Source organism: Gopherus flavomarginatus, chromosome 14, assembly GCF_025201925.1.
Source record: "Gopherus flavomarginatus isolate rGopFla2 chromosome 14, rGopFla2.mat.asm, whole genome shotgun sequence".
Lineage (NCBI taxonomy): Eukaryota > Metazoa > Chordata > Testudines > Testudinidae > Gopherus > Gopherus flavomarginatus.
Window position 1 is genome coordinate 8,839,072 of NC_066630.1, and position 27,351 is coordinate 8,866,422.

The 27,351-nt window shown below is 43.9% G+C and overlaps 1 protein-coding gene across 3 annotated transcripts; it reads right to left on the reverse strand.

Moving 5' to 3' along the window:
* Positions 1–1,914: 1,914 nt before the first annotated feature.
* Positions 1,915–27,060, reverse strand: WFDC1 (WAP four-disulfide core domain 1). 3 transcript variants are annotated; one of them, XM_050923275.1, is made up of 7 exons: positions 26,529–27,060; positions 15,071–15,266; positions 12,888–12,971; positions 8,942–9,082; positions 6,012–6,053; positions 5,292–5,355; positions 1,915–3,545 (listed from the first exon to the last, which is right to left on the reverse strand). In XM_050923275.1, exons 1-6 carry the CDS (start codon positions 26,682–26,684, stop codon positions 5,297–5,299), a joined length of 678 nt encoding a protein of 225 aa, XP_050779232.1. In that variant the 5' UTR covers positions 26,685–27,060; the 3' UTR covers positions 1,915–3,545; positions 5,292–5,296. The 3 variants fall into 3 exon arrangements, with proteins under 3 accessions (XP_050779232.1, XP_050779233.1, XP_050779231.1); XM_050923276.1 differs by having other exon boundaries at positions 1,915–2,631; positions 26,529–27,059; XM_050923274.1 differs by having other exon boundaries at positions 1,915–3,722; positions 26,529–27,059.
* Between the last annotated feature and the right edge of the window lie 291 nt (positions 27,061–27,351).

The following is a 27,351-nucleotide window of genomic DNA, read 5'->3' on the forward strand; positions in this document are numbered from 1 at the left end:
TTGTCTCGGGTGTAGAGGATCCAGCGCTGGTGATCCAGCGCTGGTAATCAAGTATAGACACTTACCAGCGCTTTTCTTGACCTCCGTGGAATAAGCAGGTATCCCAGCATAACTGAGGAAGCCTCTGGTAATCAAGCTGGTCTCCTTCCCCGGCTTGCTCTCTCGTTCCCCGAACCCCGAGCAAGCAGGTCTCCTTCCCTGTGGTTTGCAGGGTGGTTCGGGGAACGCGAGAGCAAACCACGGCGAAGCTGGTCTCCTTCCCCGGTTTGCTCTCGCGTTCCCCGAACCTCCGAGCAAGCAGGTCTCCTTCCCTGCGGTTTGCAGGGTGGTTCGGGGAACGCGAGAGCAAACCGTGGCGAAGCTGGTCTCCTTTCCCGGTTTGCTCTCTCGTTCCCCGAACCCCCGAGCAAGCAGGTCTCCTTCCCTGCGGTTTGCAGGGTGGTTCGGGGAACGCGAGAGCAAACCGGGAAAGGAGACCAGCTTCGCCACGGTTTGCTCTCGCGTTCCCCGAACCACCCTGCAAACCGCAGGGAAGGAGACCTGCTTGCTCGGGGGTTCGGGGAACGAGAGAGCAAACCGGGAAAGGAGACCAGCTTCGCCACGGTTTGCTCTCGCGTTCCCCGAACAAGCAGGTCTCCTTCCCTGCGGTTTGCAGGGTGGTTCGGGGAACGCGAGAGCAAACCGCGGCGAAGCTGGTCTCCTTTCCCGGTTTGCTCTCGCGTTCCCCGAACCCCCCTTGAAGCCGCCCAACAGCGCTGCAGTGTGGCCACATCTAACACCACTTGCAGCGCTGGTTGCTGTAAGTGTGGCCACTCTGCAGCGCTGGCCCTATACAGCTGTACTAATACAGCTGTAACAACCAGCGCTGCAAAATTTTAGATGTAGACATGGCCTTTGATACAGAGTAGGGCATCTCTAATGGGATGTGAAGCCTCTCGTCATTCAAGCCCATCAATAGTGACCACACATTTCCAAGCCAATGGCTGGTGAGGTAAGTGAAATGAGCTGAGTGGAATCAGTTCCCAGCTGGCAACATCGCAATAATCCACCCTGATAACCAGTGGGCTCTTGCAGCAGAAAAGCCAAGGACTGATTGACCCATGGCAACTCAACCTTCTGGCCCCTCCAGGCATAGATGCTGGAACTATGGGTGCTGTCACATCCCCTGCCTTGAAGAGGTGTCCAGCATATACAGGGTTTACCGTTTGGTTCAGTGGCTCTCAAATTGTTCCAGCACCCCTGCCTTCAGGTGGTCAAGGTACGTTAGTGAGAAGGGCAAAGATTAAGGAAAGCTCAGGCTGCTGCCAGCTATACTGTCCTACAGATAAATGAAGGGCTTCGGTCATCGGGGCTTTTGCTCTGGCAGCTTTCACAAGGACTCAAATTCATCGTAAAATTTACTTTCTTTTACTTTAAAGAAGAGCAGAGTTGGTGTTAAAAACACACACCTGAAACTAGACAGAGTTGAAAAATATACTGGATTTGTTTTTATTGAGCACCAAGGTAGGAGAACCTACATTTCTAATCACAAGCAGTACAAAACATGAGTTATAGTATGGAATGAGTCTTTGGGCCAGATTCTCACGTAGTGGAGGTCAGAGCGGCTCCACTGAAGGCACCGATTGACACCAGCTGAGACTCTGGCAGCTCATGAGCACCGTGAGCATATAACGTTACATGAAAAGTTTATTGTAGCACCAGACAAGCCTTAAAATATACCAAACACACATATTTAAAAGCTAACATTACCAATTTCCTATTGAGCTTTTACAGTGTTGCCTTAAAACCATTTGTTTTCTGGGCAGCAGTAAGAACTCAGGAAAATTTGTCTTGCAAGATATGGTGTCGTCAAAAGTAGTATGAATGTTAATATTGGAAACTTAGAAAAAATCAGCCGGAGTGGAGATCTGAAGGCTAAGTTTGACAATTTAAAAGAACTTTAAAAGAAAAATTAACACCCTAGCACCATTAGGTAGGCTGGATTTTCTACAGCATGTAGTAAACAATAAACATTCAGCAGTACCTTATTTTATCAGTTTTCCACCTTTTTGTTTTTTTAGATTCATTTTGCAATGATTAAATTCCTGCTCTACAGCTTCTATCCAGCAAAGTACTCAGCCATGAGCTTAACTAGCACTGCAAAGCAAAATGCCCACCTCGAGTTAAGCATGTGCTCGAGTGTTTTGCTCAATGAGACCAGAGCCTAGATGTTTGATCCTGAAAGGTCCTTAAAACAGGTACCATTGACTGAAACCAATAGGAGTTGAGGGCACTGAGCTCTAGAGCTGATCTAAAAATAATAAAATGTTTTGTACACGTTTTTCACGGGGGGGGGTTGTGGGAGGAGGGTCAGGAAGGAATTTCATTGGCAGAGACCCTGGTTGTTGTTTTTTTTTTCTCCTTCCACTGCAGCGTAGGCAGGGATCACTTGCTGGCTTAAACTAGAGTAAATGGTGGAGTCTCTGTAATTTGAAGTCTTTAAACGATGATTTGAGGACTTCAGTAACTCAACCAGAGTTTAGAGGTCTATTTCAGGAATGGGTGGGGTTCTGTGGCCTGCAATGTGCAGGAGATCAGACTAGATGATCACGATGGTCCCTTCTGGCCTCAGTCTCTCCTGTTCTTTTAACACTGGAATGAAATTTTTCAAAACCTGACAATTTTAACTGGTCAAAAAATAAACAGAAAGAAACACTCAGTATTTTCAACTTCCCCTTTGCTATATAGGGACTCCAAACTCTAGGGGAAGAATAAATATTTGCATATACCATAGTACTTAAGGGAATATTAGACAAAGCATCATGGCAGGCCATTTCCAGCCTAATGCTGTTAAACACATAGATCACCTTGTAGACTAAATCATAAAAGGATAGTTGTTCCCAGTTGTTCACTGGGGCAAATTCATCCCTGGTGTAGCTTCCACTGATTTCAGTGGTGACACAACAGAGACAAATTTGTCCCATTTTCTTTAATGAACATATTAAAGTCATTCATGCTATTCATAAACTACCAGTCGATTCATTTCCTTTAAGGTAAGAAACCTCTGAGTTCTGTTAATATGATGTACGTGCAGTATGAAAGTCATTGATTGTATTCAGCACACATATATTAGAAACATCATGCAGGCTGTATATACCTAGGGCCTGATTTTAAACCTGCGTGCACCATTTTTATACCAGTGTCACTCCTGAGTTACACCTACGTAAGCGAAATCAGACTCAAGTCCCCTCATGTGCATTATAGTATGTACTGTGCTGATACAGATCTGAAATGAAATTGTGGATCAGACTGGTTATCTGTTTCACTTGTAAATGTGCTGCTCATAAACAGGACAGCTGCCGTCAAAGGAATGGATTTCTCCCCCTCTTCACCGGGCTGAGTTCTAGAATAGCTGCTCTTGCACCAGGCAGGTCTTTAATTAACAACTTGCAGAGATCAGGAAGATGCTGAATAGCTGTATCTGGAGACCGAGGGCTGCAGTTCATCTGAACCAGACAACTACTGGGTATTTCTTTCTTTAAAAGCTCCTTAATAGTTAGGTCCCACTGCATGAAAATCAAATTTTAAAAAAAAGGGATTTAAATGTTTATTATCGCTGTGGTGTTTGCATAGAACATATTCTTACCCAACCATGTAACCTCAGCAATTGGTCTCACTTAGGCCTAATGAAAAGTTAATTGATTCATTTTGTCCCTGTTGTTTTAACGCAGCCGCATCTGATTCTGAAAGATAAAGACACCATCAGTCTGGGACAGATTGTCTGATAATGCAAATTCTTACATATGAGCCTGACCCAAAAACCAACTGAAGTCACTGGAGGTCTTTCCACTGATTTCAGTGGGCTTTGGATGAGGCCCTGTGTGAGTGTGCGTATTCAGGTGAAGAATCCATGGTGCTCAGTAGCACTACTATAAAGTTATTCCCATGCCTAAGTGTTTGCAAGGTTGGGTTCCACTGTAGGCTCCTTCTAAACTACCGGTCTCTGCGTTTTCTCATTCGGGATCAGATGTGGCTGCCTTAGAGTTGGGCCCTTAGACATGCAGTATAAAACATTTGGGCATTTACCATAAAAAGACTTGTACACATTGCATGGGCATGAACGTTAATCTTTGGCTAACTGCTGTTTTGACATGTTTGAGAATCCCCAAATTCTGGTGCACGATCCTATTCTACATGAGAAAAGAAAACCCACCAAATGTAAGAGGTTTTTTCAGGAAGCCGGACAAATATTGAGAAATCAAAACCAAATGAAAAGGAACCTGAAGAGATGAATTTCACTATGAATATTTTGCAGAGATCCCTCCGCAGCACAGATCAGCCTTGGGATGGTGAATAACATTTCCTGTTTGTCAGCATATGCCTTTCAACTAAATTCACTTAGGGTATGTCTGCACGGCATTGTAACTCTGAGGCTGTGGGATCTGCGCTTGTGGACTTGATTTTTCCAAGCCCGTGCTTGAGCATCCACACTGCATCGTAAACCTGGGTTTAAAATTGCTGGACCCAGGTCTCACAGTCATGCTAACGTGGCCACACTGCAGCATGCAGCTCTTCTGACTGGAGTCTGCGTCTTGAGCTGCATCCACACTGCAAAATGACAGGGTTTGGACTCGAGCCTTAGCAGGACTCAGGCTCTGACCCACCCGTCCAGCAGGGTTCACCGGCCTGAGTCCAGTGGGGGTCCTGGCCTGAGTTAGACTGATTTGTGTGTGGATGGAAGGGGGGGTTGGGTTCAAAACTGAGACTGAGCATGGGCTTACAGTGTAGTGTAGACATACCCCTAGAGTGAATTTCAACCCTGTGCGGAGGGCCAGTGTAATCCGTTCATTCCCTCTGAAGCATCTGGCACTGGCCACTCTCAGAAGACAGGATACTAGGCTAGATGGACCATTGGTCTGACCCAGTATGGCCGTTCTTATGGTCTCAGCACCATTAGGGCTTTAAGGACACCTAAGTGAACAATATGCCTGATGCTAGAGAGGGGTAATTTCTCCTGTAAAAGACTATGTCTTTAAATCACTGTACATTGAGGAGCTGTCAGGCACAGGGGGAAGGAATAGCTCAGTGGTTTGAGCATTAGCCTCCTAAACCTACAGTTATGAGCTCAATCCTTGAGGGGACCATTTAGGGATCTAGGGTAAAAATCTATCAGGGATGGTACTTGGTCCTGCTGTGAAGGCAGGGGACTGGACTCAATTCAGTGACCTTTCAAGGTCACTTCTAGCTCTATGAGATCAGTATATCTGCATATAATTCTCACACACCCATTCCTTTATTCAGAAGGTACTTACCCAAGTTAACCTAAGTGCTTCTGCTGTTGTTTCACATAGCCAAGTACATTATTGGAATTACTCCCTGTAAAACAAAACTCTGCCAAATTAGGGTTTACAGCATATCCTTTCAGTAATGAATGCTTCAGAAAGATTTCTAGCTGCATATTTTAAATGGTCTGTGTCTTATTTTCCAGTTCTTTGGTGGGGCTGTTGTAGCAGTGGTAGGTTTAAATTACACCAGTGAAGTCCCCAAATTCTGCCTTTGGTTACTCCCAGCACATCAGTTAGGTTGCATAGGACTAAGCAAGGGGAGATTGACCATTCCATTCTAGAGCTGAGAGTTATCATGATCTAAGGTATGGAAAACCAGCAAGATGAAAAAAAAAAAAGGTTCAAAGTAGTGGGTAGCTTTTCCTAACTTTTCGCCTTCCAAGAACAGGATTCCTTTCCTGATTAAATCAAAGGTTAAAATGAATTTGATTAGGTGTTTCCCATTCCAAACGTGACATCCCTGTCATAAACCCACCATACATTGCAGCACTGGTGGCAGTCTCAGCTCTGGAGGACCTTGAGGTAAAGGCCTCACATGTCTGCTTTGAGATGCACTGGCAAAGGGGTGCTGAGAAGCTTCCGAGGAATGTCTCCCCATTGTGCCATTTCATAAGCAGCAAATTCCTCATAAACAATTGGACCAGTGTAAAGCTCAGCAATACCAAAGACCCACAGATGGTGTCTTACCAAAATACTCCTTGTAATATTTATGCCTTAGGTTGCGTCCATCTGCAAAACAAGAAGATACATTATGATCAGGTTTGGCAGAATTTGATTTTTTAAAAATTGACAGATGCTATCCATCTTTATTTTTAAGCATTTTTCTCTATTTTTATTGATTTTAAATGTTTTACAGTTGTGCAAAATTATGGTTTCTAAGCAATTTTGTTGGCTATTTTCATCAATTTAAATTTTCACAGTCACTGAAAATTAGGGTGTGTGTGGGGAGGTCAGACAATAATTATTTAAGGACAGTAGGTGTTGAGATTCAAAAAGATAAAGCTTGATAACCATTAACACAAAATATGTAAGGTAAATATCTTTAAATCAAACTCTGATAAGTTCACAAGCAGCACTTTTCTTACTTCGCCGATCTATACATTTAGAATATTATTGGCGGAAGTATTTTTCATCAGTTTTTGGGTGTATGGTGAAATCGACACCTACTGATAAAAATTGAATCCGTCCAAGCCCAGTTATGATAATGTATCCAACCAGGCTTCACACTTAACTGCTTCTTTTGGATTAAATCCTGGCCCCTGTGCAGAGCCTGAAAACTCTACAGGGAACTAAGGGGACCAAGATTCCTACCCTCAACATTTGGGTAGGGAACAGAGCATGCATCTCGCCTTCCCATGGCTGCACCTGTGTTATCTGGGTATCCGTAGGCTGCTATGCAGCTCCTACCAGTACATTTCGACCAACGGGTCCATGCAGTCACCTCCTCCTCCTAAATACTCTGACCATTAAAAGTAGTCATGATCTAAGGAACCAATCTTTCTTACACAGAAAGCATTTTATTAAAGAAAACATAGCTAGAATTTGAGACAATATAACTGGCTTCTGCACAGTTCAAGTTCCAGCTTCATCTCCTTTGTTTACCAGGGACCACACTGTGTCTGAAACTTTTACAGCTCAAAGAGACATCTAGTGCACGAACACCGTAAACACAGGTACATATCATTTCATTAGTGACTAGAGCAGTATTTTCTCAAAGTCAGTCCGCCGCTTGTTCAGGGAAAGCCCCTGGCCAGGCCAGTTTGTTTACCTGCCGTGTCTACAGGTTTGACTGATCATGGTTCCCACTGGCCGTGGTTCGCCGCTCCAGGCCAATGGGGGCTGCAGGAAGCCGTGGCCAGCACATCCCTCAGCCCGTGCCGCTTCCCGCAGCCCTCATTGGCCTGGAGCGGTGAACCGAGGCCACTGGGAGCCGTGATTGGCTGAACCTGCAGACGCGGCAGGTAAACAAACCAGCCTGGCCCACCAGGAGCTTTCCCTGAATAAGCAGCAGACTGGCTTTGAGAACCACTGCACTAGAGGACATTAAAAAAAAAACCCAAAAGACAGAAGAAAGGCAAAGGAAGTTGAAATTCTTAAGCCTTTAGTCTTTATGGCCAGAAAAAAAAACAACAAAAGAGGGCTCTGGTTTGATACTTCTACTGGTTTTTACTGTGGTTAAGCAGGAAAAGGAGCTGCTGATGTTTTTGGGCTGTGATGAGTTGCATCAGAGTATACAGTCCATTAATCTTTCACAGAAGCTGCACACTCTTGTACGGGTTGAAAACAGTCTCAGAAAACACATCGTGTGTGAGCTCCCTTATTGGTAAACAGTCCAGTGGAGAAAAAAAAGGATGATCTTTGTGACTCGGACAACAACAGAAACTATGGGCAGATGACAGAAAACAATTTCAATCTTGATTTTTCTACTGTTGTTTAAGAACTTTACTGGCTGGTATTTAAATAGAATGCGCTGAGGTTTACTATGTCTGTAGATGGGAATAAATGCTTTCCTGTTCCAGCCAAAATGCAAATGCAAAGACATTGATAAAATACATTTACAGGGCCTATTCCTCAGCTTGTAAATTGGCCTAGCTCTATTGATGCCAAGTAAATTAAAGAGTTCAGTGGAGCTGTACTGAGAATTTGGCTTACAGTCCAGAATGTCATGTACTGCAAATGTGAAGAAAAAGAGAGAAAAGTAAATTGCAGCTAGGATTTATTTAGGGGCTGATCCTGAATGGTGCCAAACACTCAACTCCCTTTGGCTTCCATGGGGACTGAGGTCAGTCAGCACCTTTCCAGAAGCCCTGAAAGACCATGAACATGAGCTATTTATATTGATTGTACCCTTTGCATTTTTCAAAGGCAGCAGTTTAATTTTCTCTTGTAATTTAAGGCGTTACACATAGACAGCTTTTAGCTGTTCAGTGGTTCCCCCAATTAAATGGTTTCCTATACTACATCCTCATGGCACCTTATCCTTGAGTATCATACTAGTATGATCAAAAGAACACACAGTAAAGACTAGCCACAAAAACATATGCTCCGGATTCTGCCACCCAGTTACACAATGGCAACCCACTGTTCTCACAGTGGGGTGGCTAATGTATAACTAGGCTCAGATGTTAGCCCCCCATGTTTATACAGGGTGTTCATCTCACTCTGAACTCCCTCACTTCCCCCCCACCCCAGCCCCCGAATTTAGCTCACACATTTGGTCTTATGGCATTTTCTTTTCAGGCCAAAGCAATGACTTGGTTGCCAGCACCACGTGCATGTGAGACTTGGGTTCTGAAGTAGCCACTTGACTGAGACAGCAGGGAATGGAGAGGCTGCAAGAGGGGACGATGTTCACTCCTGGAGGGATAGCTGCCTGCAACGCAGCAGGAACATTTCCTTTGTCATATGGAAATGTGATGAAGCCATGGTGGAAAGATCAGATACGTTGCTGAAGAAACCCAGGATTAAAAGAGGGAGGAAGTGAAAACCCAGGAACTCTGCTTAGCTTGATTTGACATTTTGAGCCGTTATCTGCCTCAGGGCAGGCGAGAGACCCCACAGCATAGCCCCTAAGTTGGATAGAGCAAGCGAGAAAGGATGTTTTTGAATGAACTGACCGGGATTTCCACGTAGCTTGATGCACTGACCCCTGTTGGGGATTCCTTCAGCTGTGTTGCCAGGATTGATGATGTGGCATTCATATCCCGTAGGGCAATGCAGAGGCTCATCCCCATCCTCAGTGGTGCTGCAGGCCTCCGCTGGAAAACAAACCTGTGTTTCATAAATCTAGATCTTATTACACTGGGCTAACCTGAGAAGGATAATCCCGCTGTGTTCTTCGGTAGCCCCTCCCAGACAAAGATCTCAAAGAGTTTTACAAACAATAATACTGAATATTTAACACGTATAGAGAGCTTGACGCAACATGCTATCTGCTTTACTCCATTTAAAGAGAGGGAAGAATGACTGCTTCCGCTAACTAGTGAGTCCCTGATGAGGGGGAGTGCCCCACAGCTGTGGAACCAACCTAGCTAGCTGCCTTTCCATTCTTCCTGCAACCCATTCTACAGGGTGTGTGCTGGGGCTGGAGACTGGTGGAAAAGAGGGGTGGCTGGCCGTGCTCTGAACAGTGGGTAGGCTCTTCAGGACTCCAGCTGGCACAGTTTAGAGCAGTCATCAAGCTGCTCTAAGCAGCACCCGGGATTGGATCAAGAACCAGGGAACCATTACCAACTCTCTGGTAGTTCTCCCTTTCTTCTGTTCCCAGAGGTTGCTGGGCACAGCAAGGCAAAATGGTTCCAAAATATTCAAGATGCTCTACATCTATTAACTAATGAATTAATTCTCACACACGACTCCTGCGGGGTAACCCGGTATTATCCCCACCTGTAAGATGTGGAAACTGAAGCACAGAGAGGTTAAGTGACATGGCCAAGATTATGCAGCAAGAGTGTATCAGAGCTGGGAACAGAACCTGGGTCTCCTAATGCCGGTTTCTGTACTTTAACCACAAGACCATCCCACACTTTCTTGCTTTCATTTGTTGGCATATTAATTTCAGGAGAGTCTCCTATAATGCCCATGCCTTGATTGAGGGTACTCACTTCTGGAGCACTTCTTGCTAACTGCTCCATTCAGCTGTGATCAAATTAAAAAAGAGTCAAAAATAAATACAGGGGGAGGAGAGGTATATTTTACTGACACTTGTACAACCCCAGTGAAGTCAGTGGAGTTGAAGACAGACTTTTCTCATTAGGAATTTCCAGTCTGGATCAGAGCTGGCTTCCATATATTCTGTCTCTGATAGTGACCAGCCACAGATATTTCAGAGAAAGGTGGAAGGACCCCCACAGATGTGAGATAATCTGCCCCATTTCTTAGGTCTCATTCTGGTCTCTAATAAGCCTTGAAGCAAGACTGTCCGAGTACTTTAGAATCATTGATTAATTAAACAAACCTGTGAGGCAGATCATTTATACATCTGGAAACTGAGGCAATGAGGTTAAAGGCCTGATTTTCAGACTTCAGGCCTGCTCTTACTTTAGGAACCTACTTTCTGCATGCTCAGCTGTGCATGCATGGGAAACACGCACGGAACTGCATGAACAACATCTGGAATCTGAAAATCAGGCCCCAAGAGACTGGCTTAAGGCCACCAAGGGTGTCAGTGTCAGGGTTGGGAATGACAATTCTCAGGTTCCTACTTTCCAGACCCGTGGTCAGACCACACCTTCCTCAACTGAGGTGGGATTGGATGGCTCAGATAATTGGTAATGGGGTATGATTTCATCTTTATTTAAGAAGTGACATGACCATGATCTATAAGTACCTATACAGGCAAAATATTTCTGATAATAGAGGGGTCTTTAATCTAGAAGACCAAGCCTAACAAAATTGAGTGGCTGGAAGCTGATACTATACAAATTCAGGCTAGAAATGATATAAAGATAATAGCATCTAGTCCTTACATAGAGCTTTTCATCAGTAGATCTCAAAGCATTTTAAAAATGAGGTCAGTATCATTATCCCCATTTTACAGATGGGGAAACTGAGGCACAGATCAGGGTCATGACTTGCTCAAGGGCTTGATGCAGGAATTTACTGTGTGAAATCCTCTGGTCTGTGTTATAGAGGAGATCAGGCTAGAAGGTTACAATAGTCCTTTCTGGCCTTGAAATCTATTAATCTAAAACTCGTTTGAATAAAGTGCATCTCAAGTGTTGGAAAACAGTGCAATGAACTGTGTTAGTCCAATGTATATATTAAACAGTGTTGGAGAAATGAATTATATAAAGAGCAGAAAAATATAAAGGAATTTTTGCTTTTCTGTGTGTTCCTGCTGAGGCAACATTTCAGAGCTTAGTTATAACAGCTTCAGGGTTATGTAAACCATGAAACTTAGACTGTGTGTCTTGCTTTGTAAAACCTTATCTATGTAAATAGCAGAGTGAAACAGATCGTCATGAGGGAACTGTTAACTTCAGGTGCCCCCTAAGAGAAGCTAACAAGCAAAAACCCAAGGTCACAAAACCAAACCAGTAAGATAAAACTAGATGGAGCCAGTAAAATTAACAGCAGTGCATACAAAGGAGATCAGTATGGAAGTAGACAAAAAAAAAGTTTTAACAGGGTAAGCAAAAATGTATTAGTTTAGGTTAGTTATGATTTATGCATAAAAATGTTTAGTCGGGTTTAGAATGGGTAGGTACACAGATGAGGTAACTGAGGCTGAGTAAAGTCACGGAACAGGGTATAAAAGACAGTGGTAGACAACAAGAGAGTGAAGAAGACACAGCGGAAGAACGTAGCAGAGGCCAGAGATTTGTAAAAGAAATCATCCTGTCCCTTCTTCTTAGCATATACACAATGTTCCTCAGGTAGCACACGACCAGGATTTATCACTTGTTGGATCATTAGCTTCCACAGCCCAGGCCAGGTACTGATGGGGAGTGAGCCAGGAGAGGTAACTTGATCAATTATTTTCCTGGGCTTCTCTGTTTTTGCATGTATATGCAGCGTAGTTGTAGCTGTGTCAGTCCCAGGATGTTAGAGACACAAGGGGAATGACGTAATATCTTTTATTGGACCAACTTCTGTTGGTGAGAGAGGCAAGGTAAGATAAGAGCGCTGTGTGGCTTGAAAGCTTGTCTCTCTCACTAACAGAAGTTGAGCCAATAAAAGATATGACCTCACCCACCTTGTCTCTTTGCACATATATGTCATTCATAGGTGGCAATAGCACTGTCTTAAAATGCACAAAATATAGGCTACATGAAGCTGTGTAAGCTTTAATGGGAGTGGATTGTGTTTGTCACCAAATACACTACACAAACTAATCTCGCCATTGAGTCATGTAAGTCAGTTCTATGTAGCTGGGAAGGAAATGGCTCTCCCTTATTCACCCGTCCATCTAACCCAAACACCTATGCATACAGAATGACATGCAATATTGTATTGTCAGGTTATCCTATCATGTCATACCCAGCTCTGAGGGCAAAATCTTCTTCTACAAGTTGCATTGGGTATATGCTTTGCTCATCCTGTTCACATCACTTTCTCTGACATTAATCACATTTTCATTCACTAATGAGCACTGGTTATGCATCTGCATGGCAGATGGAAGAGGAGAATTTTGCCCCTACTAAGGAGGCTTTCAGCAGAGCTGTGTATTAAAAACAAATCTTTTGCTTTAGATTTCAAATACTGTTCACTTCACAAGCCCTGGAGTCACCTTTCTGCATGGGGTACAATCACAAATTGGTTATTATTTGGCCTTTTGCACTGTACATCTGTATCTCATTTAATGGACAGTTAGTTTACAGGATGTGTTCTTTCCACGTTAACACTGAGTCCGCAATGTAGATTAAGTGATGTTTCAAAGGAGCCTGAGGCTCTGAACTGAAACCAAAGTATTTACTATTCTCGCTCAAAAAAGGGCTGATTTATTGGCACTGAACTGCATCTGACTTGAATATTATTTTCCAAATCAATGTCCTTCATCCTGCAGAATTCAACAACCCACAATGCCCAGGTGATTAAAATGCCGAGTTGGACTCACAGTACCTTGTAAAACTTCCTCTGGTCCGTCTAACAACCAACCGTTTCCTCCAAGCCAACGTGGTTTTGGCTGCACCAACCAGTCTAAAACTATTAAAAAAACCCACATTGTTAAGGATGAGCAGTCACAGGGCACACAGTTATTTTCATGCCACTGATTTTCTCCAGTCCCTGATGATAAGGCAGGCGAAGTTCTTCAGGGAGGGTTTTGCTGTGAATGTTTCAGTGACGTATATACATTCACAGTCATTCAAAATGTCCCAGCCACAGCCTGATTGCAGCAAGGACCCCTGCAACGTGATGGCACAAAGGTCTTAAGCCTGCAAAATGCTGAGCAACCTTTGAGACCCTGATCCAAAATCCATTGAAGTTAATGGAAGGACTCTTGTTGACTTCCATTGGCTTTGGATTGAGCCAGGACTCAGCACCTTGTAAGATCTGGCCCAAATTGGATAGGGCGTCACTGAGTGCTGCTAAAAGTCATAGCAAATACCCCCGCGGAGCATGCTCAGAAGCTTCATTCTTGCTCCCTGTGTAACCCAAGAGAAGTCATAGTTCAAAGAGAACGATGTCCGTGCCAAATTTCAAGCCATTTTCACTGTATCCCTGGCTATGTCTAAACTTACGTTGGAGTGTAGAGTACAGGCATTCCATGTGCCACTACTCACTGCATGGCAGACAGGCTGTGTCCATACCTGTCACTGCAGTGCATAGTTCAACATGGCAACGACTGTCTCTGGCAGCTGGGAGGCAACGGGAAATGTTTTGGCAGGGAGGAGGCCGTGGGGAGCTGACGGAGCCTTTCACCACTGCCAGGGCCTTTCACTGCAGGGGGAAAGGCTCCGGCAGCAAGACACTATACTGCTAAAAATAGCAACGTAGGCATGGTAGGTACTGCTTGGGTAAGGAGACTGCCATGTCGGGTACGTACCCTGGGGGTTCAGGCATGTAGGGCACTTACTCTACTCTACTTACCTAAGCTGTGCCTCACCATCTACACTGCTATTTATATCTGTACTAACTGGGTATGCAGCATCTGTACACGCTGCAGTAAGTGTACAAATATGGTGTTAGCAGGGCCGTTCGGGAGGGGGCAAGTGGGGCAATCTGCCTCAGGCCCTGGGCCCCACAGGGGCCCCCACAAGAGTTTTTCAGGGCCCCTGGAGCGGGGTTCTTCACTCGCTCTGGGGCCCCCGGAAAACTCTTGCGGGGCCCGGGCCCTCGGAGCTTCTTCCGCTCTGGGTCTTCGATGGCAATTCGGTGGCGGGGGTCCTTCTGCTCCAGAACCCGCTGCTGAAGTGCCCTGAAGACCCGCGGCGGGGGGTCCTTCTGCCCTGGGACCCGCCACCAAAGTGCCAGGTCTTTGGCAGCAATTCAGCAGAGTGGGGGCCCCCCGCCGCCAAAGACCCCAGGCCTCCTGAATCTTCTGGGTGCCCTGGGTGTTAGAATTATTTCATAGCTGCAAATGAATATCTCTTTGAACTGTCCTTTAACCTGGAAACAGAAGAAAGGATTTTGCCCAAACTTTTCAAATAAATTCGTCTACAGGCAGAGACTAAATACATTGCAACATTAAGAGTGTCCACTATAATAAAAAGAAAAATGACTGTCCTGAAGCTAGTTCTCAACAATAATCAAAATCTCTGACTTTGGGAAGTAGCTGGTTAAAGCAGCTTGGCGTTGCCTATAAAAAGGTTACCAGCAGAACTGGTCAAAAAATGCAGAAAACCTTTTCCAAACACTTTTTGGCATAATTTTGAATTTGGAAAAGTTCTAAACTGATTGAAGACCAGCAAAAAATGTTCTCACTTTTTTTTTTCAAAGTTTTCACTTACATTTTGAATATTCAAAAATTGTCCACTCTCTCTCTCATTACCAGCCATGTTCCCATGAACTTGGGCTAATGTATAATACAGTGAAAATAACTGATCTCGTGATTTCTGCCATTCAAGTTGGTGGAAATCTTGCAAGATCAACAGATCGTGTGTAACTTTCTCTTGAGCCAAAAATCACACAAGGGCAGCTTTCAACTGTTCACCGCCATAAAACCAAAGCTTAGTTCTTAATTCAGTCTCAAACCCCAACTCCTAATTTAGACATAATATATATGGGGCTATACCCCCCTTTTACAGCCTACCATTGTTATTGCAGCTGTTTCTATTTGTATCTGATCTCACAGCCCACCATACCTGGAGGTGGCTGTACTGATTCTAAGCAGGCATAGATGCACCCATTGTAACAACAACGCTTGTGTCTTTCACATTCGGAATCTGAACGGCAGCTGGGCACCTCACATGCTCGCTCTGGTAAAGTCTGCGGGGGCGGGGGGCAGCGGTCATTCTTCTGGTAGTGGGCACTGTGAGAATGAAGAGGGTACTCATAATCCTTGCAAAAAAAAGACAAAAAGGGAAAACACAGATTTGGCATAAGGGAGAACATTTGGTCAACACCAAACATATTGCAAACTGAAATAGCTGGAGTGAGCATTAAGAAGCACCTGACTTCAGGTATTCATCAAGGAAGTGACCCCACCACCCTGTGCCTCAGTTTACCCACCTGTAAAATGAAGATTCTAATCTGTCGCTACCTTAGCAAGGTGTTTGGAGATCAGCTGATGAAATGGGTTACCCAAGTACTACTATTTATTACATTGTTTTAATGATGTGGAAGCATTCAGGAGTCTAATTTTTAAATCCCTAAAATGTCCATTACACTTGTCTGAGAGAGTAAGAGAGAAAGGCAGTAGGCACTTCAGTAACTGGTGCCTTAAAAATACTCTAACGAGAAAGAAAGATAAATTGAAATGAAGATGATGATAGAGGCCTTATTATTCCTGTGTTTCATAACCATTCTGTGTTTGTTGTGATTATTTCCAGCAGCCTTTTACTAATTTGAAACCTTCCTGTAAAGTGAGATTAGTAACTGAAGGCCTTGAAAAGAAGCTTACTCTTTCTTTCATGCATTTGGTGCTTAATCTGTTCCCTTTCTGGCCAATATCTTATGCCTCACCTGTAGTATCAGCGTTCTGAATGTTCTACTTTGCCCCTCCTCTGAGCTTTTAAACTAGTTTACCTCAGTGGGGTTATAGGAGTTTTCAGGCATGCTCACCATGGGATTAGAGATTTTTGGATAGAAGACTATGTTATCAAACACATGATGATCTGGCTAGGTGACAGCATGGTTGGAGGAAGACTGGGATGTTCTGCAGGTCTGAAAATCTGTCTGCCTGTGGATTAAGCAGGCTAAATATTGTCTCTTATTTTTGAAAATCCTGTGGAAGAGTCATGATTTGGGACGCCATAGTTTATGTCCAATATATGGCATCTTTAAGGGGCCTCTTTTTCAGAGTGCAGGTGCTCAGTGTCGTTTGAAAATCAGGCCTTTTAATCAGCAGTTATTTTTGAAAGTTGTGCCTACGCTTGGCCTTAAGTTTTTGTTTTTAAATTTTGTATAACACTCAGGACTTGGGATTCCCTGTGTGTGAAACGTCCAGCTTTGTACCAGAAGCTGCAGAGGAGGACACATGCCCATTTAATACTATGCCGAGTCAAACTGTATTTGGATATGGGGAAAATACGGCCTATCACACACAAACGATGAGGAAAACTCTCAAGCAGAAATAGCAGAGCATGGTACTTTCCCTGAAAAGCATAAGCAGCAGCATGCAAAGTAGCATGATTCACACAGATGGCATTTGGATGAGGAGCCAACTCTCTGTGTGCCACAAATTGACAAGCCACTCAAACCCAATTTCTACTCACCATGGGCCAAACCCCTCATCCCTGCGCTCAGACATGCTGTTTGAGGTGGGAGAGTTCTGTGGGAAAGGAGGAGGAAGAAATTTCCCCACCTCAGGCGTTCTGCAAACACTACTGCTACCTCAGCTTCCACCTGTCCTGGTGGGTGGGGCTGTGTAGGTGGATCAGCCCCACCCACTAGCCACGCTTCTACTCCTGTGCTTCCCTCCTTATGGTGGTGCCTAGGGACTTGTGCGCTCAGCTCTGGGAGATACTGATGATGCAAAGCCCCTCTGCACAGGCTGCTCAGATCAGGAGAACCTCGCTCTCACCCCCTGGAAAGGGAATTCAGTGGCTCAGATCCTGGTCTGTAGCTGAGAAGCACACAGCACAACAAAGGAAGGGTGCGTGTACGCGGGTGTGCATGCACACAAAGTTGGCTCTAAGTCACCTATGTAACCTTCCAACCATCAGCTTTCTGTGTGCCAGTCCCATCCCATGGTGTCAATTAGAGCAACTTGGCAGCTGCTATCATTTGCACTAGCTGCCAACTTCCCTAAGGAGCTAATATGGGGAGCCCGCCCCCAGGCATGCCTTTTTCCCTTGATCACACCCCTTTCCCCAAGGGGAAAAGAATATGATTGGGTCCACCCTCTTCTCAGCGGTTGGGAAGCTAGGCAGAGGGCTGGGAAGAGGGTAGCCAAGGATCAGATATACTGGCTCTATGTCACAACAGGTGGCTCTGACACATCACGGCAAGCATTCCCTGGCTAGCTACATCAGCCTTAGGGCTGCTTTGTGTGGGTGGGACAATGCAAAGCATCTTCAGTGAAAGGAAAATCAGACCCATTGTCTAAATAATACATCACTTCTCAGAGTAATTTTTATGTTCTTCAGACACAAAGATTTTTTGTCTCTTTTGCTATCTAACTATTACCAAGTGCTACCAGCAAAGTGTCTATCAATGCTCTGGAGTATGAAAAAAAAAACTTTTGTTGGATTTGCAAAAGAATATGGTGTCAGTGTGTGTGAGCACGTGAGAAAGGCAGAGAACCTGGGGAGCGTAAGTGAAACTAAGCTAAACTGAACAGAGGAAACTTCAGAAATAGAATAGAAAAGTTTGACTATAATCAAATAGTGGGATCAAACTAGACTCATAGAGCCAGATTCAGCTCTCATGAACACAGGTATAATGCCAAATAAGCTCCACCGAAGCCAAAGGCATTACTCTGAATTTACACCCTGTAACTGAAATCAGCATTTGGCCCAAAATGATAAAGCTGCATAAGAACATAAGAACGGCCGTACTGGGTCAGACCAAAGGTCCATCTAGCCCAGTATCTGTCTACCGACCGTGGCCAATGCCAGGTGCCCCAGAGGGAGTGAACCTAACAGGCAATGATCACATGATCTCTCTCCTGCCATCCATCTCCATCCTCTGACAAACATAGGCTAGGGACACCATTCCTTACCCATCCTGGCTAACAGCCATTTATAGACTTAATCACCATGAATTTATCCAGTTCTCTTTTAAACGCTGTTATTGCAAATGGAGACAAGAAAAGAACTTGCTGTCAGAGTGTTTGGTTTAAGAATCTACCTACACTCTCATAATGATGTCCTAGCCATTGCAAATCAATCACAAAGGGCCAGATTCTTCGCAGATTCAACTCAGTATCTGCGGGCACCATGGTGCCCGCTGGGGCGTCTAAGTGTGCCTGCGTACTGGCCGGTGGCATTTCAGCGGTGATGCCTCTGGACGATGCTGCTTGTCGGCGGCATTTCAGCGGATGTTCATCCGCCGCCATGGTCGTCCATGGCTCGTCGTCTGGCGCCTGCCAGATGAAAAAGGTTGGGGATCGCTTGTCTACTGTATTGCACCGCTCTAGTCAAGCTTTTCTCAAGAGGGCACCATCAGATTACAGAGGAACTTGGATTGACACAGAGATTCTCTCCATGTCTGGGCACTGTTAAATCATCCCTGCCAGAGGTATCCTCTCCCTGGGACTCAACAACGCTTCTGGAAAGCAAATGTTTGTCTTTAGGGTACTGCCGATTGAACTAGGTGTTGTCAAATCAAACTTCCTGGGAAAGGATACCAATAAGATCCACTGCGTGACCTTGAACTCCCAAGCTGGATACCGCCCTGTAGTATCAATACACTCAGTATGTTTATCAGGTATAATGGATAAGTATTTCCCATCGTTTGCACTTAAGTCTGCTTGCCAAGAGTTTCTGCCTCCCTCCTTGGGCCTGGTGATGGTTATATGTGGGAAACTGCTTTTGTTTAAATAAGAACGCAAATAGATTTTCCAATCACTCTTTCTTCTCCTTTCCAAATAAATACACACAGCGAACATAGGTTAAGAGGGAAAAATCATGGCAGCCATTTAGGGGTCTGGGGATTGGTCCTGCTTTGAGCAGGGGATTGGACTAGATGACCTCCTGAGGTCCCTTCCAACCCTGACATTCCATGATTCTATGATTCAAGTATTGTCATTACATCAATGTACAAGGAAACACTAAAGGCTTAACTGCAATGCTTTTCGATTCCAACAGATGGCGTCAGTTTACAACGGTTGAGAGCCAGTGCACAAATAACTCGATTTATTAACATTGGGACTGGCTGCTGCTACTATGGCCTTGTTGTTAGGAATGACTGGATTGTAATCAGTTATTTTAAAATGGAATCAGGAATAATTAATAGATCATTTAATAGAAAACTGATGCAATTCAGTTCAACGCGATAAGGGGAAATGATGTATATTATTTGTAATGCTGACATGATAGTTTTTACCTCCACTTTCTTTGTAATGGATCATGCATAACATATAGTGACAACGATATGGTATTTCTTTATGTCAGCCAATATCCTACATTTGTGCAATGACAAGGACCACCCTTAATAATAGGAAACATTCCCAGATGTCTGAAATGCCCTCTGATCGAGATGCATCCAGTATATTACCTGGAAACTGTAGTGTAAACCCACCCACGTTCTAAATAAACAAACAATTGCAGCTTGTAGATCATGAGGTGTGGTAGGGAAAATCCAGATCATGATTGGTTTTTAATTTGTTGAGAAGTGAGGGAATAAAACCTAATTCAGCAGCATTTCCACAAATGAAAGCCCCAAAGTCTATTCACGCTGTCAGGTTGTAATATACCTACTGTAACCATGTTGACAAGCACCTTATTCCACTAGCAGTCCATGTATTTAACAGGCACTACTCATGGAGTAAGGTGCTGCTCAAAGTGAGGAAAGGCATCAGAATCTCTTCCTATGAATTGATGGGTCACATTATTAATCATGAGAGCTCTTTGATTTTTTTTCAAGTTCAATATTTTGATTTCAAATGCAAAGCAACAACAGCAGCAACAAAAAGAAAAATTTTGACGAAGCTATCCCCAATTTCTCCCTCTCCCCTGTATTTTTAACCAGCAATAGAGTTGGTCAGAACTCTAACTTCCAGTTTTGAAGTTTTGAATTTCAAAAAAAAAAAAAAAAATCCAAGTTAAAATTTTGGGAAATTAGTTTTTTTTTTTTTAATCACAACATATTTTTTTATTTGTCTGGAACCAGGTCTATCCATAATTCATAATCCAGTCCAAACACTGGATATCTGTGAAAATGTTCAGGAATCCCAAAAGTTCCATAGACTTTAGCAGGGACAACTATTCATCAAAGCATTCATTTTGGAAGTTCATTATTTGTTATTCTCCCATTTAAAACGTTATTGTCACTCAACCCATAGTCTGAAATGTATTTACCCAAAATATTTAGCAAATGCAGATGGGTAACTGATACTAAAAGAAAATGAATAAGATTGATTCACAGATGATTCACTAATTGAAAGGGCAAAATTCATAATGAACAGTTGACCATAACGAATGTGGCTTCCCTTTTAGAACAATAAAAGTTCTAAGACCAAGAATTCCCGGAGTGGCCTTTTCCCTACTAAGTTTTCTCCTTACTTTCTCAGTGTTCCTTAAAAATTAACTGCTGCACAGCACATTTGCAAAACGTAACTAATCAACATGCTGCCACTGCTTTGGATATCATAAGATTTTTAGGAAAAAGGGGGGGGAGTAATTCCCTCATTTACAAAGTCTTGTATTAATGCTGTCTTGGAATAATGATTTCCACGAATGCCTATTTAATAGCTTGCCTAGGATTTACATTTTGGCTGTGAGCATGACTTGGATTTTTAAATATTATGGACTCTGGCTGTCTTAAAACTTCTGCTCTTGAGGATATTTTTCAATCCTGGAGGCGAGTTGCTGTTTGTCTCAGGAGACTGATGAACCCATTTTAATGGCAATATCTGCATTAAAGACTTCCAAAAATTAGTTAACAGCCGAAAGTTAAAAGTTCAGCTGAGGAACCTGGAACGCCAAATCCAGAGTGACTAGGGGAAAAAAAAAAAAAAAGGAATGAAACCTCATTATCCTAAATCACTCACTGTATTCCCAGACTTTCAATAAAATCTGATCTGACCCGCCTCATAAAAATTCCATCCACCCTTATATTTTTCTTGTCTGCAAATAAGAACCAGTTTGCCTCTAAGCACAATGCTCTGACACTTGAACTCCCAGGAAATCTAAATAGATTTCTGCTCAACATAAGGATATTACAATGCAGAATGGATCCGGCAAGACATATTTCTAGTTGGGGTTCCTGTTGAGAGAGATTTAGGGTCAGATTCTCATCTGGTGTAAATATGCACAGCACCATTGAAGTCAATAATGCTACACCAATGTACACCAGATGAGGGTCAGATCCTTTACGTTCAAGGCTGGCTTCCTTTCATTGTTCTAGATGCTTGTCTTAGTGAGACAATGCTTAGAGCCCAATCTTGTCCCCACTACAAATCAATAGGAGTGCTGCCATTGATTTCAATATGTGCTGTATGATTGGTGAGATTTGTTCACTTCATGGCCACCAGTCATCTTTCCCCTGAAACAATAAAGAATAAACATCTTGTGCATGATGTGAACATTCATGGAAATGAGGGATAAGAAATACCTGCTAGAACATCATCTCCATTTCACTGCTACTGCTGGATCTTTGGAAACTTCTCCCACTCTTGACGGGGATTCCCACTGGGTTACATCCTTGGACCTCTGCTGTCTCACTATGACCTATCCCTCGGGACTCCATCTGATTGCCATTCTAGGTTAATACCGCACAAATCTGCTGTTCCAACCCCAATCTCTTCCGTTTGGCCTGCTCTTATATCACTGACTGCTTCTCTGACATTCCTTCCATCAACTGAAATCTAACATGGCTAAAACGGAATGTCCCAAATATTCCCACTCCGTCCTTTTGCTGCCAGAAGCAAAGAATCTGAAACATGATCCTGCATTCAGTCTAAATACGGTTCTTGGTATAAGCAGGGGGCAATAAATACATTAGCTTGGGGCAGGTCAAACAAGGGACTAAGTACAATGTCTCATTTCTCCCCCTCTTCCCCAATAAGACAACCCTGTCCGATGAGATGTGAGGGTCTAGGTGGAGAAAGAAGAAGGCTGATCACAGAAACATTCCCCACTCTGCATGACTGGTGTGCATTCAGCCAGGCATGGACAATGCAGCACATTGGTGCAGAACCATACACCAGACATAGAGAGACTCCAGGACTAGTGCTCTGCAAAGGGAAAAGTCAGACATTGGAACTCTCCTTCTTCAAGCGTGCAAGGGAAGGGAGAGAGAAATGCAGCTTCCACCCGCTCCTAGAGAAAGTGATTACTCCTGAGCTTGCCAGAGCAGTAGCACCTGGATAAGCTGCTGCCAGAAAAACAGTCCTTTGAAAAGCAACTGGTTCAAGGAGGAGGGCACATCCATAAGGGAAAGGATTCTGTGCCTTTATAGAACAAGCTATCTGTCTGGGTCTTTTGCTTCATAGTTTTTGTGGAAAGCAGAAGATTCAGATTTTGACTTCATCGTGGTTTTGCAACATGGCAGAATTATTATTGTTAATAACAATGGTATTTTTTCCAGTGCACCACACTTCACAAAACACCTGTCGTGTGCGCAGAGCAAGTCTGCTACTGAACATGTCATTGTCAGCCTCCTGGGCCATAGCCCCTGGCATTTTGTCTTCGTGGCTCTTGGTTGTGCCTCCTGATGTGAGTGCCCAACCCCTTGGTGTGCACAACCTATTCGCTGTGCTGCTCTGGAGTAGCTGGGTGCCTGCACCAACAGTGCACACGTAAAACAAGTTTAGCATCTACTTTGTGGGCCCAATCAAACTTCAGCATGCAGAAACAGACGCCAGCTCAACAATGGCTGAAATTTTGACCCAACGTATTCAGGAGGCAAAAGGCATTGGCCAATGTCGGCTTTTAAAAGGACAAGTCAATGTGAAATTGTTTTTTTAATTTGCTCCTTTCAAAAAAGCAACACTTTTTCTGAGATCCTCTTTAAATAGCTGCCTTGAATTTTTAACCAGGAATTTTCTTTTTACAAAAATTGTATATTTTTCTCCCTTTTTGTTGATGTTTAGAACAGTGTTACCAACTCTCAGGATTTTGTCATAAGTCTCATGATAATTGTTTTCCTTAAAGCCCCAGCTCCTGGAGTCAAGTGGATATGTGATGATTTCAGCCTTCATGCTTAAAGAAAAAGGAAGTTTCTTGCCCTCGTGACTGTTGAGAAAGCTTCAAAATGTGACCCCAGTGCACCTAAACACAGAACCTAAAGACTCAAAAGGCAGAAGGCAAATAAAAAGAGCCCCCAATCTATTGTTTTTTTACAAAAGCTCATGATTTTAAAGCCATCATTATTGAAGAGCCTGACTCATGATTTTTGAATGTTTGGCAATACAGAGAGAAGTCCTTTGGCCCCAGAATATTTTGAACTCCAGAAACATGCTCAGGCCCATCCCCTCCCCTTAGCTTTGCTGCTACTGATCCTGATGGACGATCTTTCAGAGCTGGAACACTGTGGTCATAGTGTCCAGTACCACTTTGGAGACTAACTGCCTGGCTAGTTTTCTCTTTGCAACATACTAATTAGGCAAAAAGGGTTTTCAAGTACATTGCAACTAGATTGCGGGGCAGGAAACATTTGAGTCTTGCTAGAAAAACGTGTTGTACTTTTGCAGGAAGTTTCCTGCATTTCACTGGTTTGTTTTCAGCTATAATGGCCTGAAGATAAGAGTGTGGCTGGTCCCAGATGAAGGCATGTCAGCCAGAAACCCACACCAGCAAGCAGTGCTAATGAACACCTGTCAGACGTCTGGGGAGGCAGAATGGAAGAGGTACTTCCAGAGAATAGTCAAGAACAAATCACGTTTGCAGTGTTATAGCCATGTTGGTCCCCTGATATTAGAGAGACAAGGAGAGAGAGACAAATTTTCAAGTTTACACAGAACTCTTCCTCAGGTCTGGGAAGTGTAGTCAGAGTGTCACAGCTAAATGCAAGGTGGAACAGATTGTTTAGCATGTGCTGTTGACACACATTTCAAGGGATCATTCAAGCTGAAGTGGCCCATTAACACCTCTCTAGTCATAGGGGGAAAAGGAAAGTCTGTCTCTCTCACCAACAGAAGTTGGTCCAATAAAAGATTTAAACATTTTATTAAAGTTATTACATTACCCACTTTATCTCTCAAGAATAAATCAAGCCAAACCAATCTAATTTATTTTGTTGACAGGGTTACTCTCCTAGTGGATAGGGAGCAAAGCTGTTAGTAAGGCTTTGACACAGTTCCATGTGACATTCTTATAAGCAAACGAGGGAAATGTGATCTCTAGAGGAAATTTGTAGGATGAGTGCAAAACTGGTTGAAAGACTGTACTGAAAGAGAAGTATTAATGGTTCACTGTCAAACTGAGGGGGAGGGGGAGGCATATCTAGTGGAGTTCTGCAGGGGTCTGTCCTGGGTCTGGTGCTATTCAATATTGTCATTAGTGACTGGGATAATGGTGTGGAGAATATGCTTATAACATTTGCAGATGACACCAAGCTGGGAGGGGTTGTCAGCACTTTGGAGGACTGAATTAGAATTTAAAATGATCCCTTGAAAAATTGCAGAATTGGTCTGAAATCAATACGTTGAAATTCACTAAAGACAAGTGCAAAGTACTACACTCGGGAAGGAACCATCACATGACAAGCTACCAAACGGGGAATAACTGGCTAAGTGGTAGTACTGTAGAAAATTGAATGAGAGTCAACAATGTGATGCAGTTGTGAAAAAGGCTAATATCCTGGGGTATATTAACAGGAACGCTGTATGCAGGGGTGAAAGTAAAGTGGGATGGGCCGGTACTGCGTACTGGTAAAAAGTAGCCATCAGAACTGGCCCATACCACTGACTTTGGCAGCGCTTTAATGTCGTTGCCCCTTTGGTGCTCCCTCCCTCCCCCGGCTGCCAATGGAGGGGGAAGAAATAGTTGCCCCTGGGCTGCTATTTAAAAGGGCCCGGGGCTCCAGCTGCCTCTGCCGCTACCACAGCTGTGGTGGCCAAAGCCCTGGGCCCTTTAAATTGCCGCTGGAGAGCTGGGAGGAGGACTGGCTGGGGGACACTGATCCCAGTCCCGCCCCTTCCACCCAAGGCCCCACCTCATCTGGGGGGACCAGAGCTGGCCTGGTACCAAGAAGAGCTCAATTTTACTTTCACCCATCTGTATGTAGGCCACCGGAGGTAATTGCCCCACTTTATTTGGCACTGGTGAGACCTCAGCTGGAGCACTGTGTCCTGTTCTGGGCAGCACACTAAGTAAGATGTGAACAAATTGCAGAAAGTCCAGAGGAGAGCAACAAAAATGATAAAAGGTTTAGAAAACCTGACCTACGAGGAAAGCTTAAAAAACTGGGCACCTTTAGTCTTGAGAAAAAAAGACGGGGGGGGGGACCTGCTAACTGCCTCCAAATATGTTAATAGCTGGATAAAGAGGATAGTGATTAATTGTTCTTCATGTCCACCGAAGGTAGAACAAGAAGAAAGGAGATTGATCAGCAGCAATGGAGATTTAGGTTAAATATCGGTGAAATTTCTAACTATAAGGATAGTTAAGCACTGGAATAGGCTTCCAGGGAGGTTGTGGAATCCCCAACATTGGACAGTTTTAAGACCAGGTTAGACAAACACCTGTTGTCAGGGATGGTTCTAGGTATATTTGGTCCTGACTCAGCACAGGTGGCTGCACTAGATGACCTCTCCAGATCCCTTCCAGCCCTGAATTTCGATGATTCTATAAGAGGAGGCAGACTTGAGAATGGATTCTCCCTTGAACTACTTGCTCCATGACTGGAATGACCTTTTTACATGTACATACGTAGTACCTTTTATGTGTGGATCTCAAGATACTTCACAAAATTGTTCATTAGCTAAATGCCACAAAACCCTTGTACATATTTATCCTTACTTTACAGTGGATGGGTAAAATGAGTCACAGAAAGATGAAGTGACTTACCCTAGATCACACACACACACACACACACACACACACCAAGCCAGTGGTCGAGTTGGGCTTAGAACCCAGGAATTCTGACTCCTAGTTCCCCTGCTCTAACCAGTGCACGATGCTACTTTCCTTTTGGTATTTCATGCTAGCACATCTATGTACATTCATATGGGTTTTGCACCTGCAATTACATTCTCCTTTTAAGTTTCCTTGCTCCAGCCTTTCCCAGTGCAGAGCACCTCTGTGGGCTGTGGCTATGGCATTACAAATTTATTTTTCAGTGTATAAAAGTGTGCCCTCGTCTGTCTGTCTCATGTTGCAGCAAATAGGTGGTAAAAATTTAACACAGCCTAGCAAGCTTGCAAACAGAAAAAGCATAGGATCCAAATACTGATCATTCCCAAAGGACACACTGGACTGAAAGAACTCACACCATTACATAAGCCTGCCTCTCGCTAATTCACATGCAATGTGCCCCCCTCAGCTAGGTACTCACATCAGACTTCTCTGCCAGTTTCAGATGGAGAGCACGTTTCCAGAGATTCTTTGCAAAGCCCGATTCTGGGAGTAAGATTGAGACACACAAGGCTGCAGCAAAGATCTTTTTGCAGAAATGCAGCTTGGGCACCAGGCGATTGCTGCTGGAGTCCATGTTCCTGATGAGAAATAAAAAAAATACGGATTCCAGCTTTCAAGGAGCCGGACGAATCAGAGGGAGGGAGAGAACTGACTGCTGAAGCAACCGACTCTTTGCTGGGCAGCTTCTGGGAGGCAAAAAAAACAAACAAAAAAACGTTGGGAGCCCAGAATCAGGAGCCAGGAGCTGCTGTTGAACTTTCTTGTTCAAGGATAGATCAGATTCTCCCATCTCCTGTTCCCACGAGGCACATATTCCCCTTGCATGATCACTGGACAGATTATTTTTAGACCTTTGTTCACAACATCTGGCTCTCTCAGGGCGCTCCATTCAAAGCCAAAGCATGGGATCAGATGGCAGCTGCTACAGGGGGAAAGAAAGGTCTTGGAGGAGTGCCCCAAGCAGCTTCTAGCTGCAAACTTTCCAAGAAAACAAGTACTCTTATTGTGTACCCTCACCCACCCCCCAAGGAGATGTACCCTGTTTCTGCAGGGTGGTTTATTCTCTGAAGGAGGCTTCGTTTCCAGAAGGAAATTATTTTAAAACCCCGATAAACAAACGGATGTGGTCATTAAAACAAGTTGACTTTAGCTTTCATTTGAAGGTTGATTTAAATTAGGGGAAGAGGGGGCCACTGGGGAAAGATGAGCTGCCAGCGCTGGGAATGAATTGGAAACGCTGT

Coding starts and splice junctions, on each gene's coding strand:
- WFDC1 (XM_050923275.1), bottom strand. CDS start 26,684: ATGGACTCCAGCAGCAATCGCCTGGTGCCCAAGCTGCATTTCTGCAAA. Junction 15,267..26,528: donor AACTGGCAGAGAAGTCTGAT/GTGAGTACCTAG, acceptor TTTTTTTGCAAG/GATTATGAGTACCCTCTTCA. Junction 5,356..6,011: donor ATATTACAAGGAGTATTTTG/GTAAGACACCAT, acceptor TTTGTTTTACAG/GGAGTAATTCCAATAATGTA.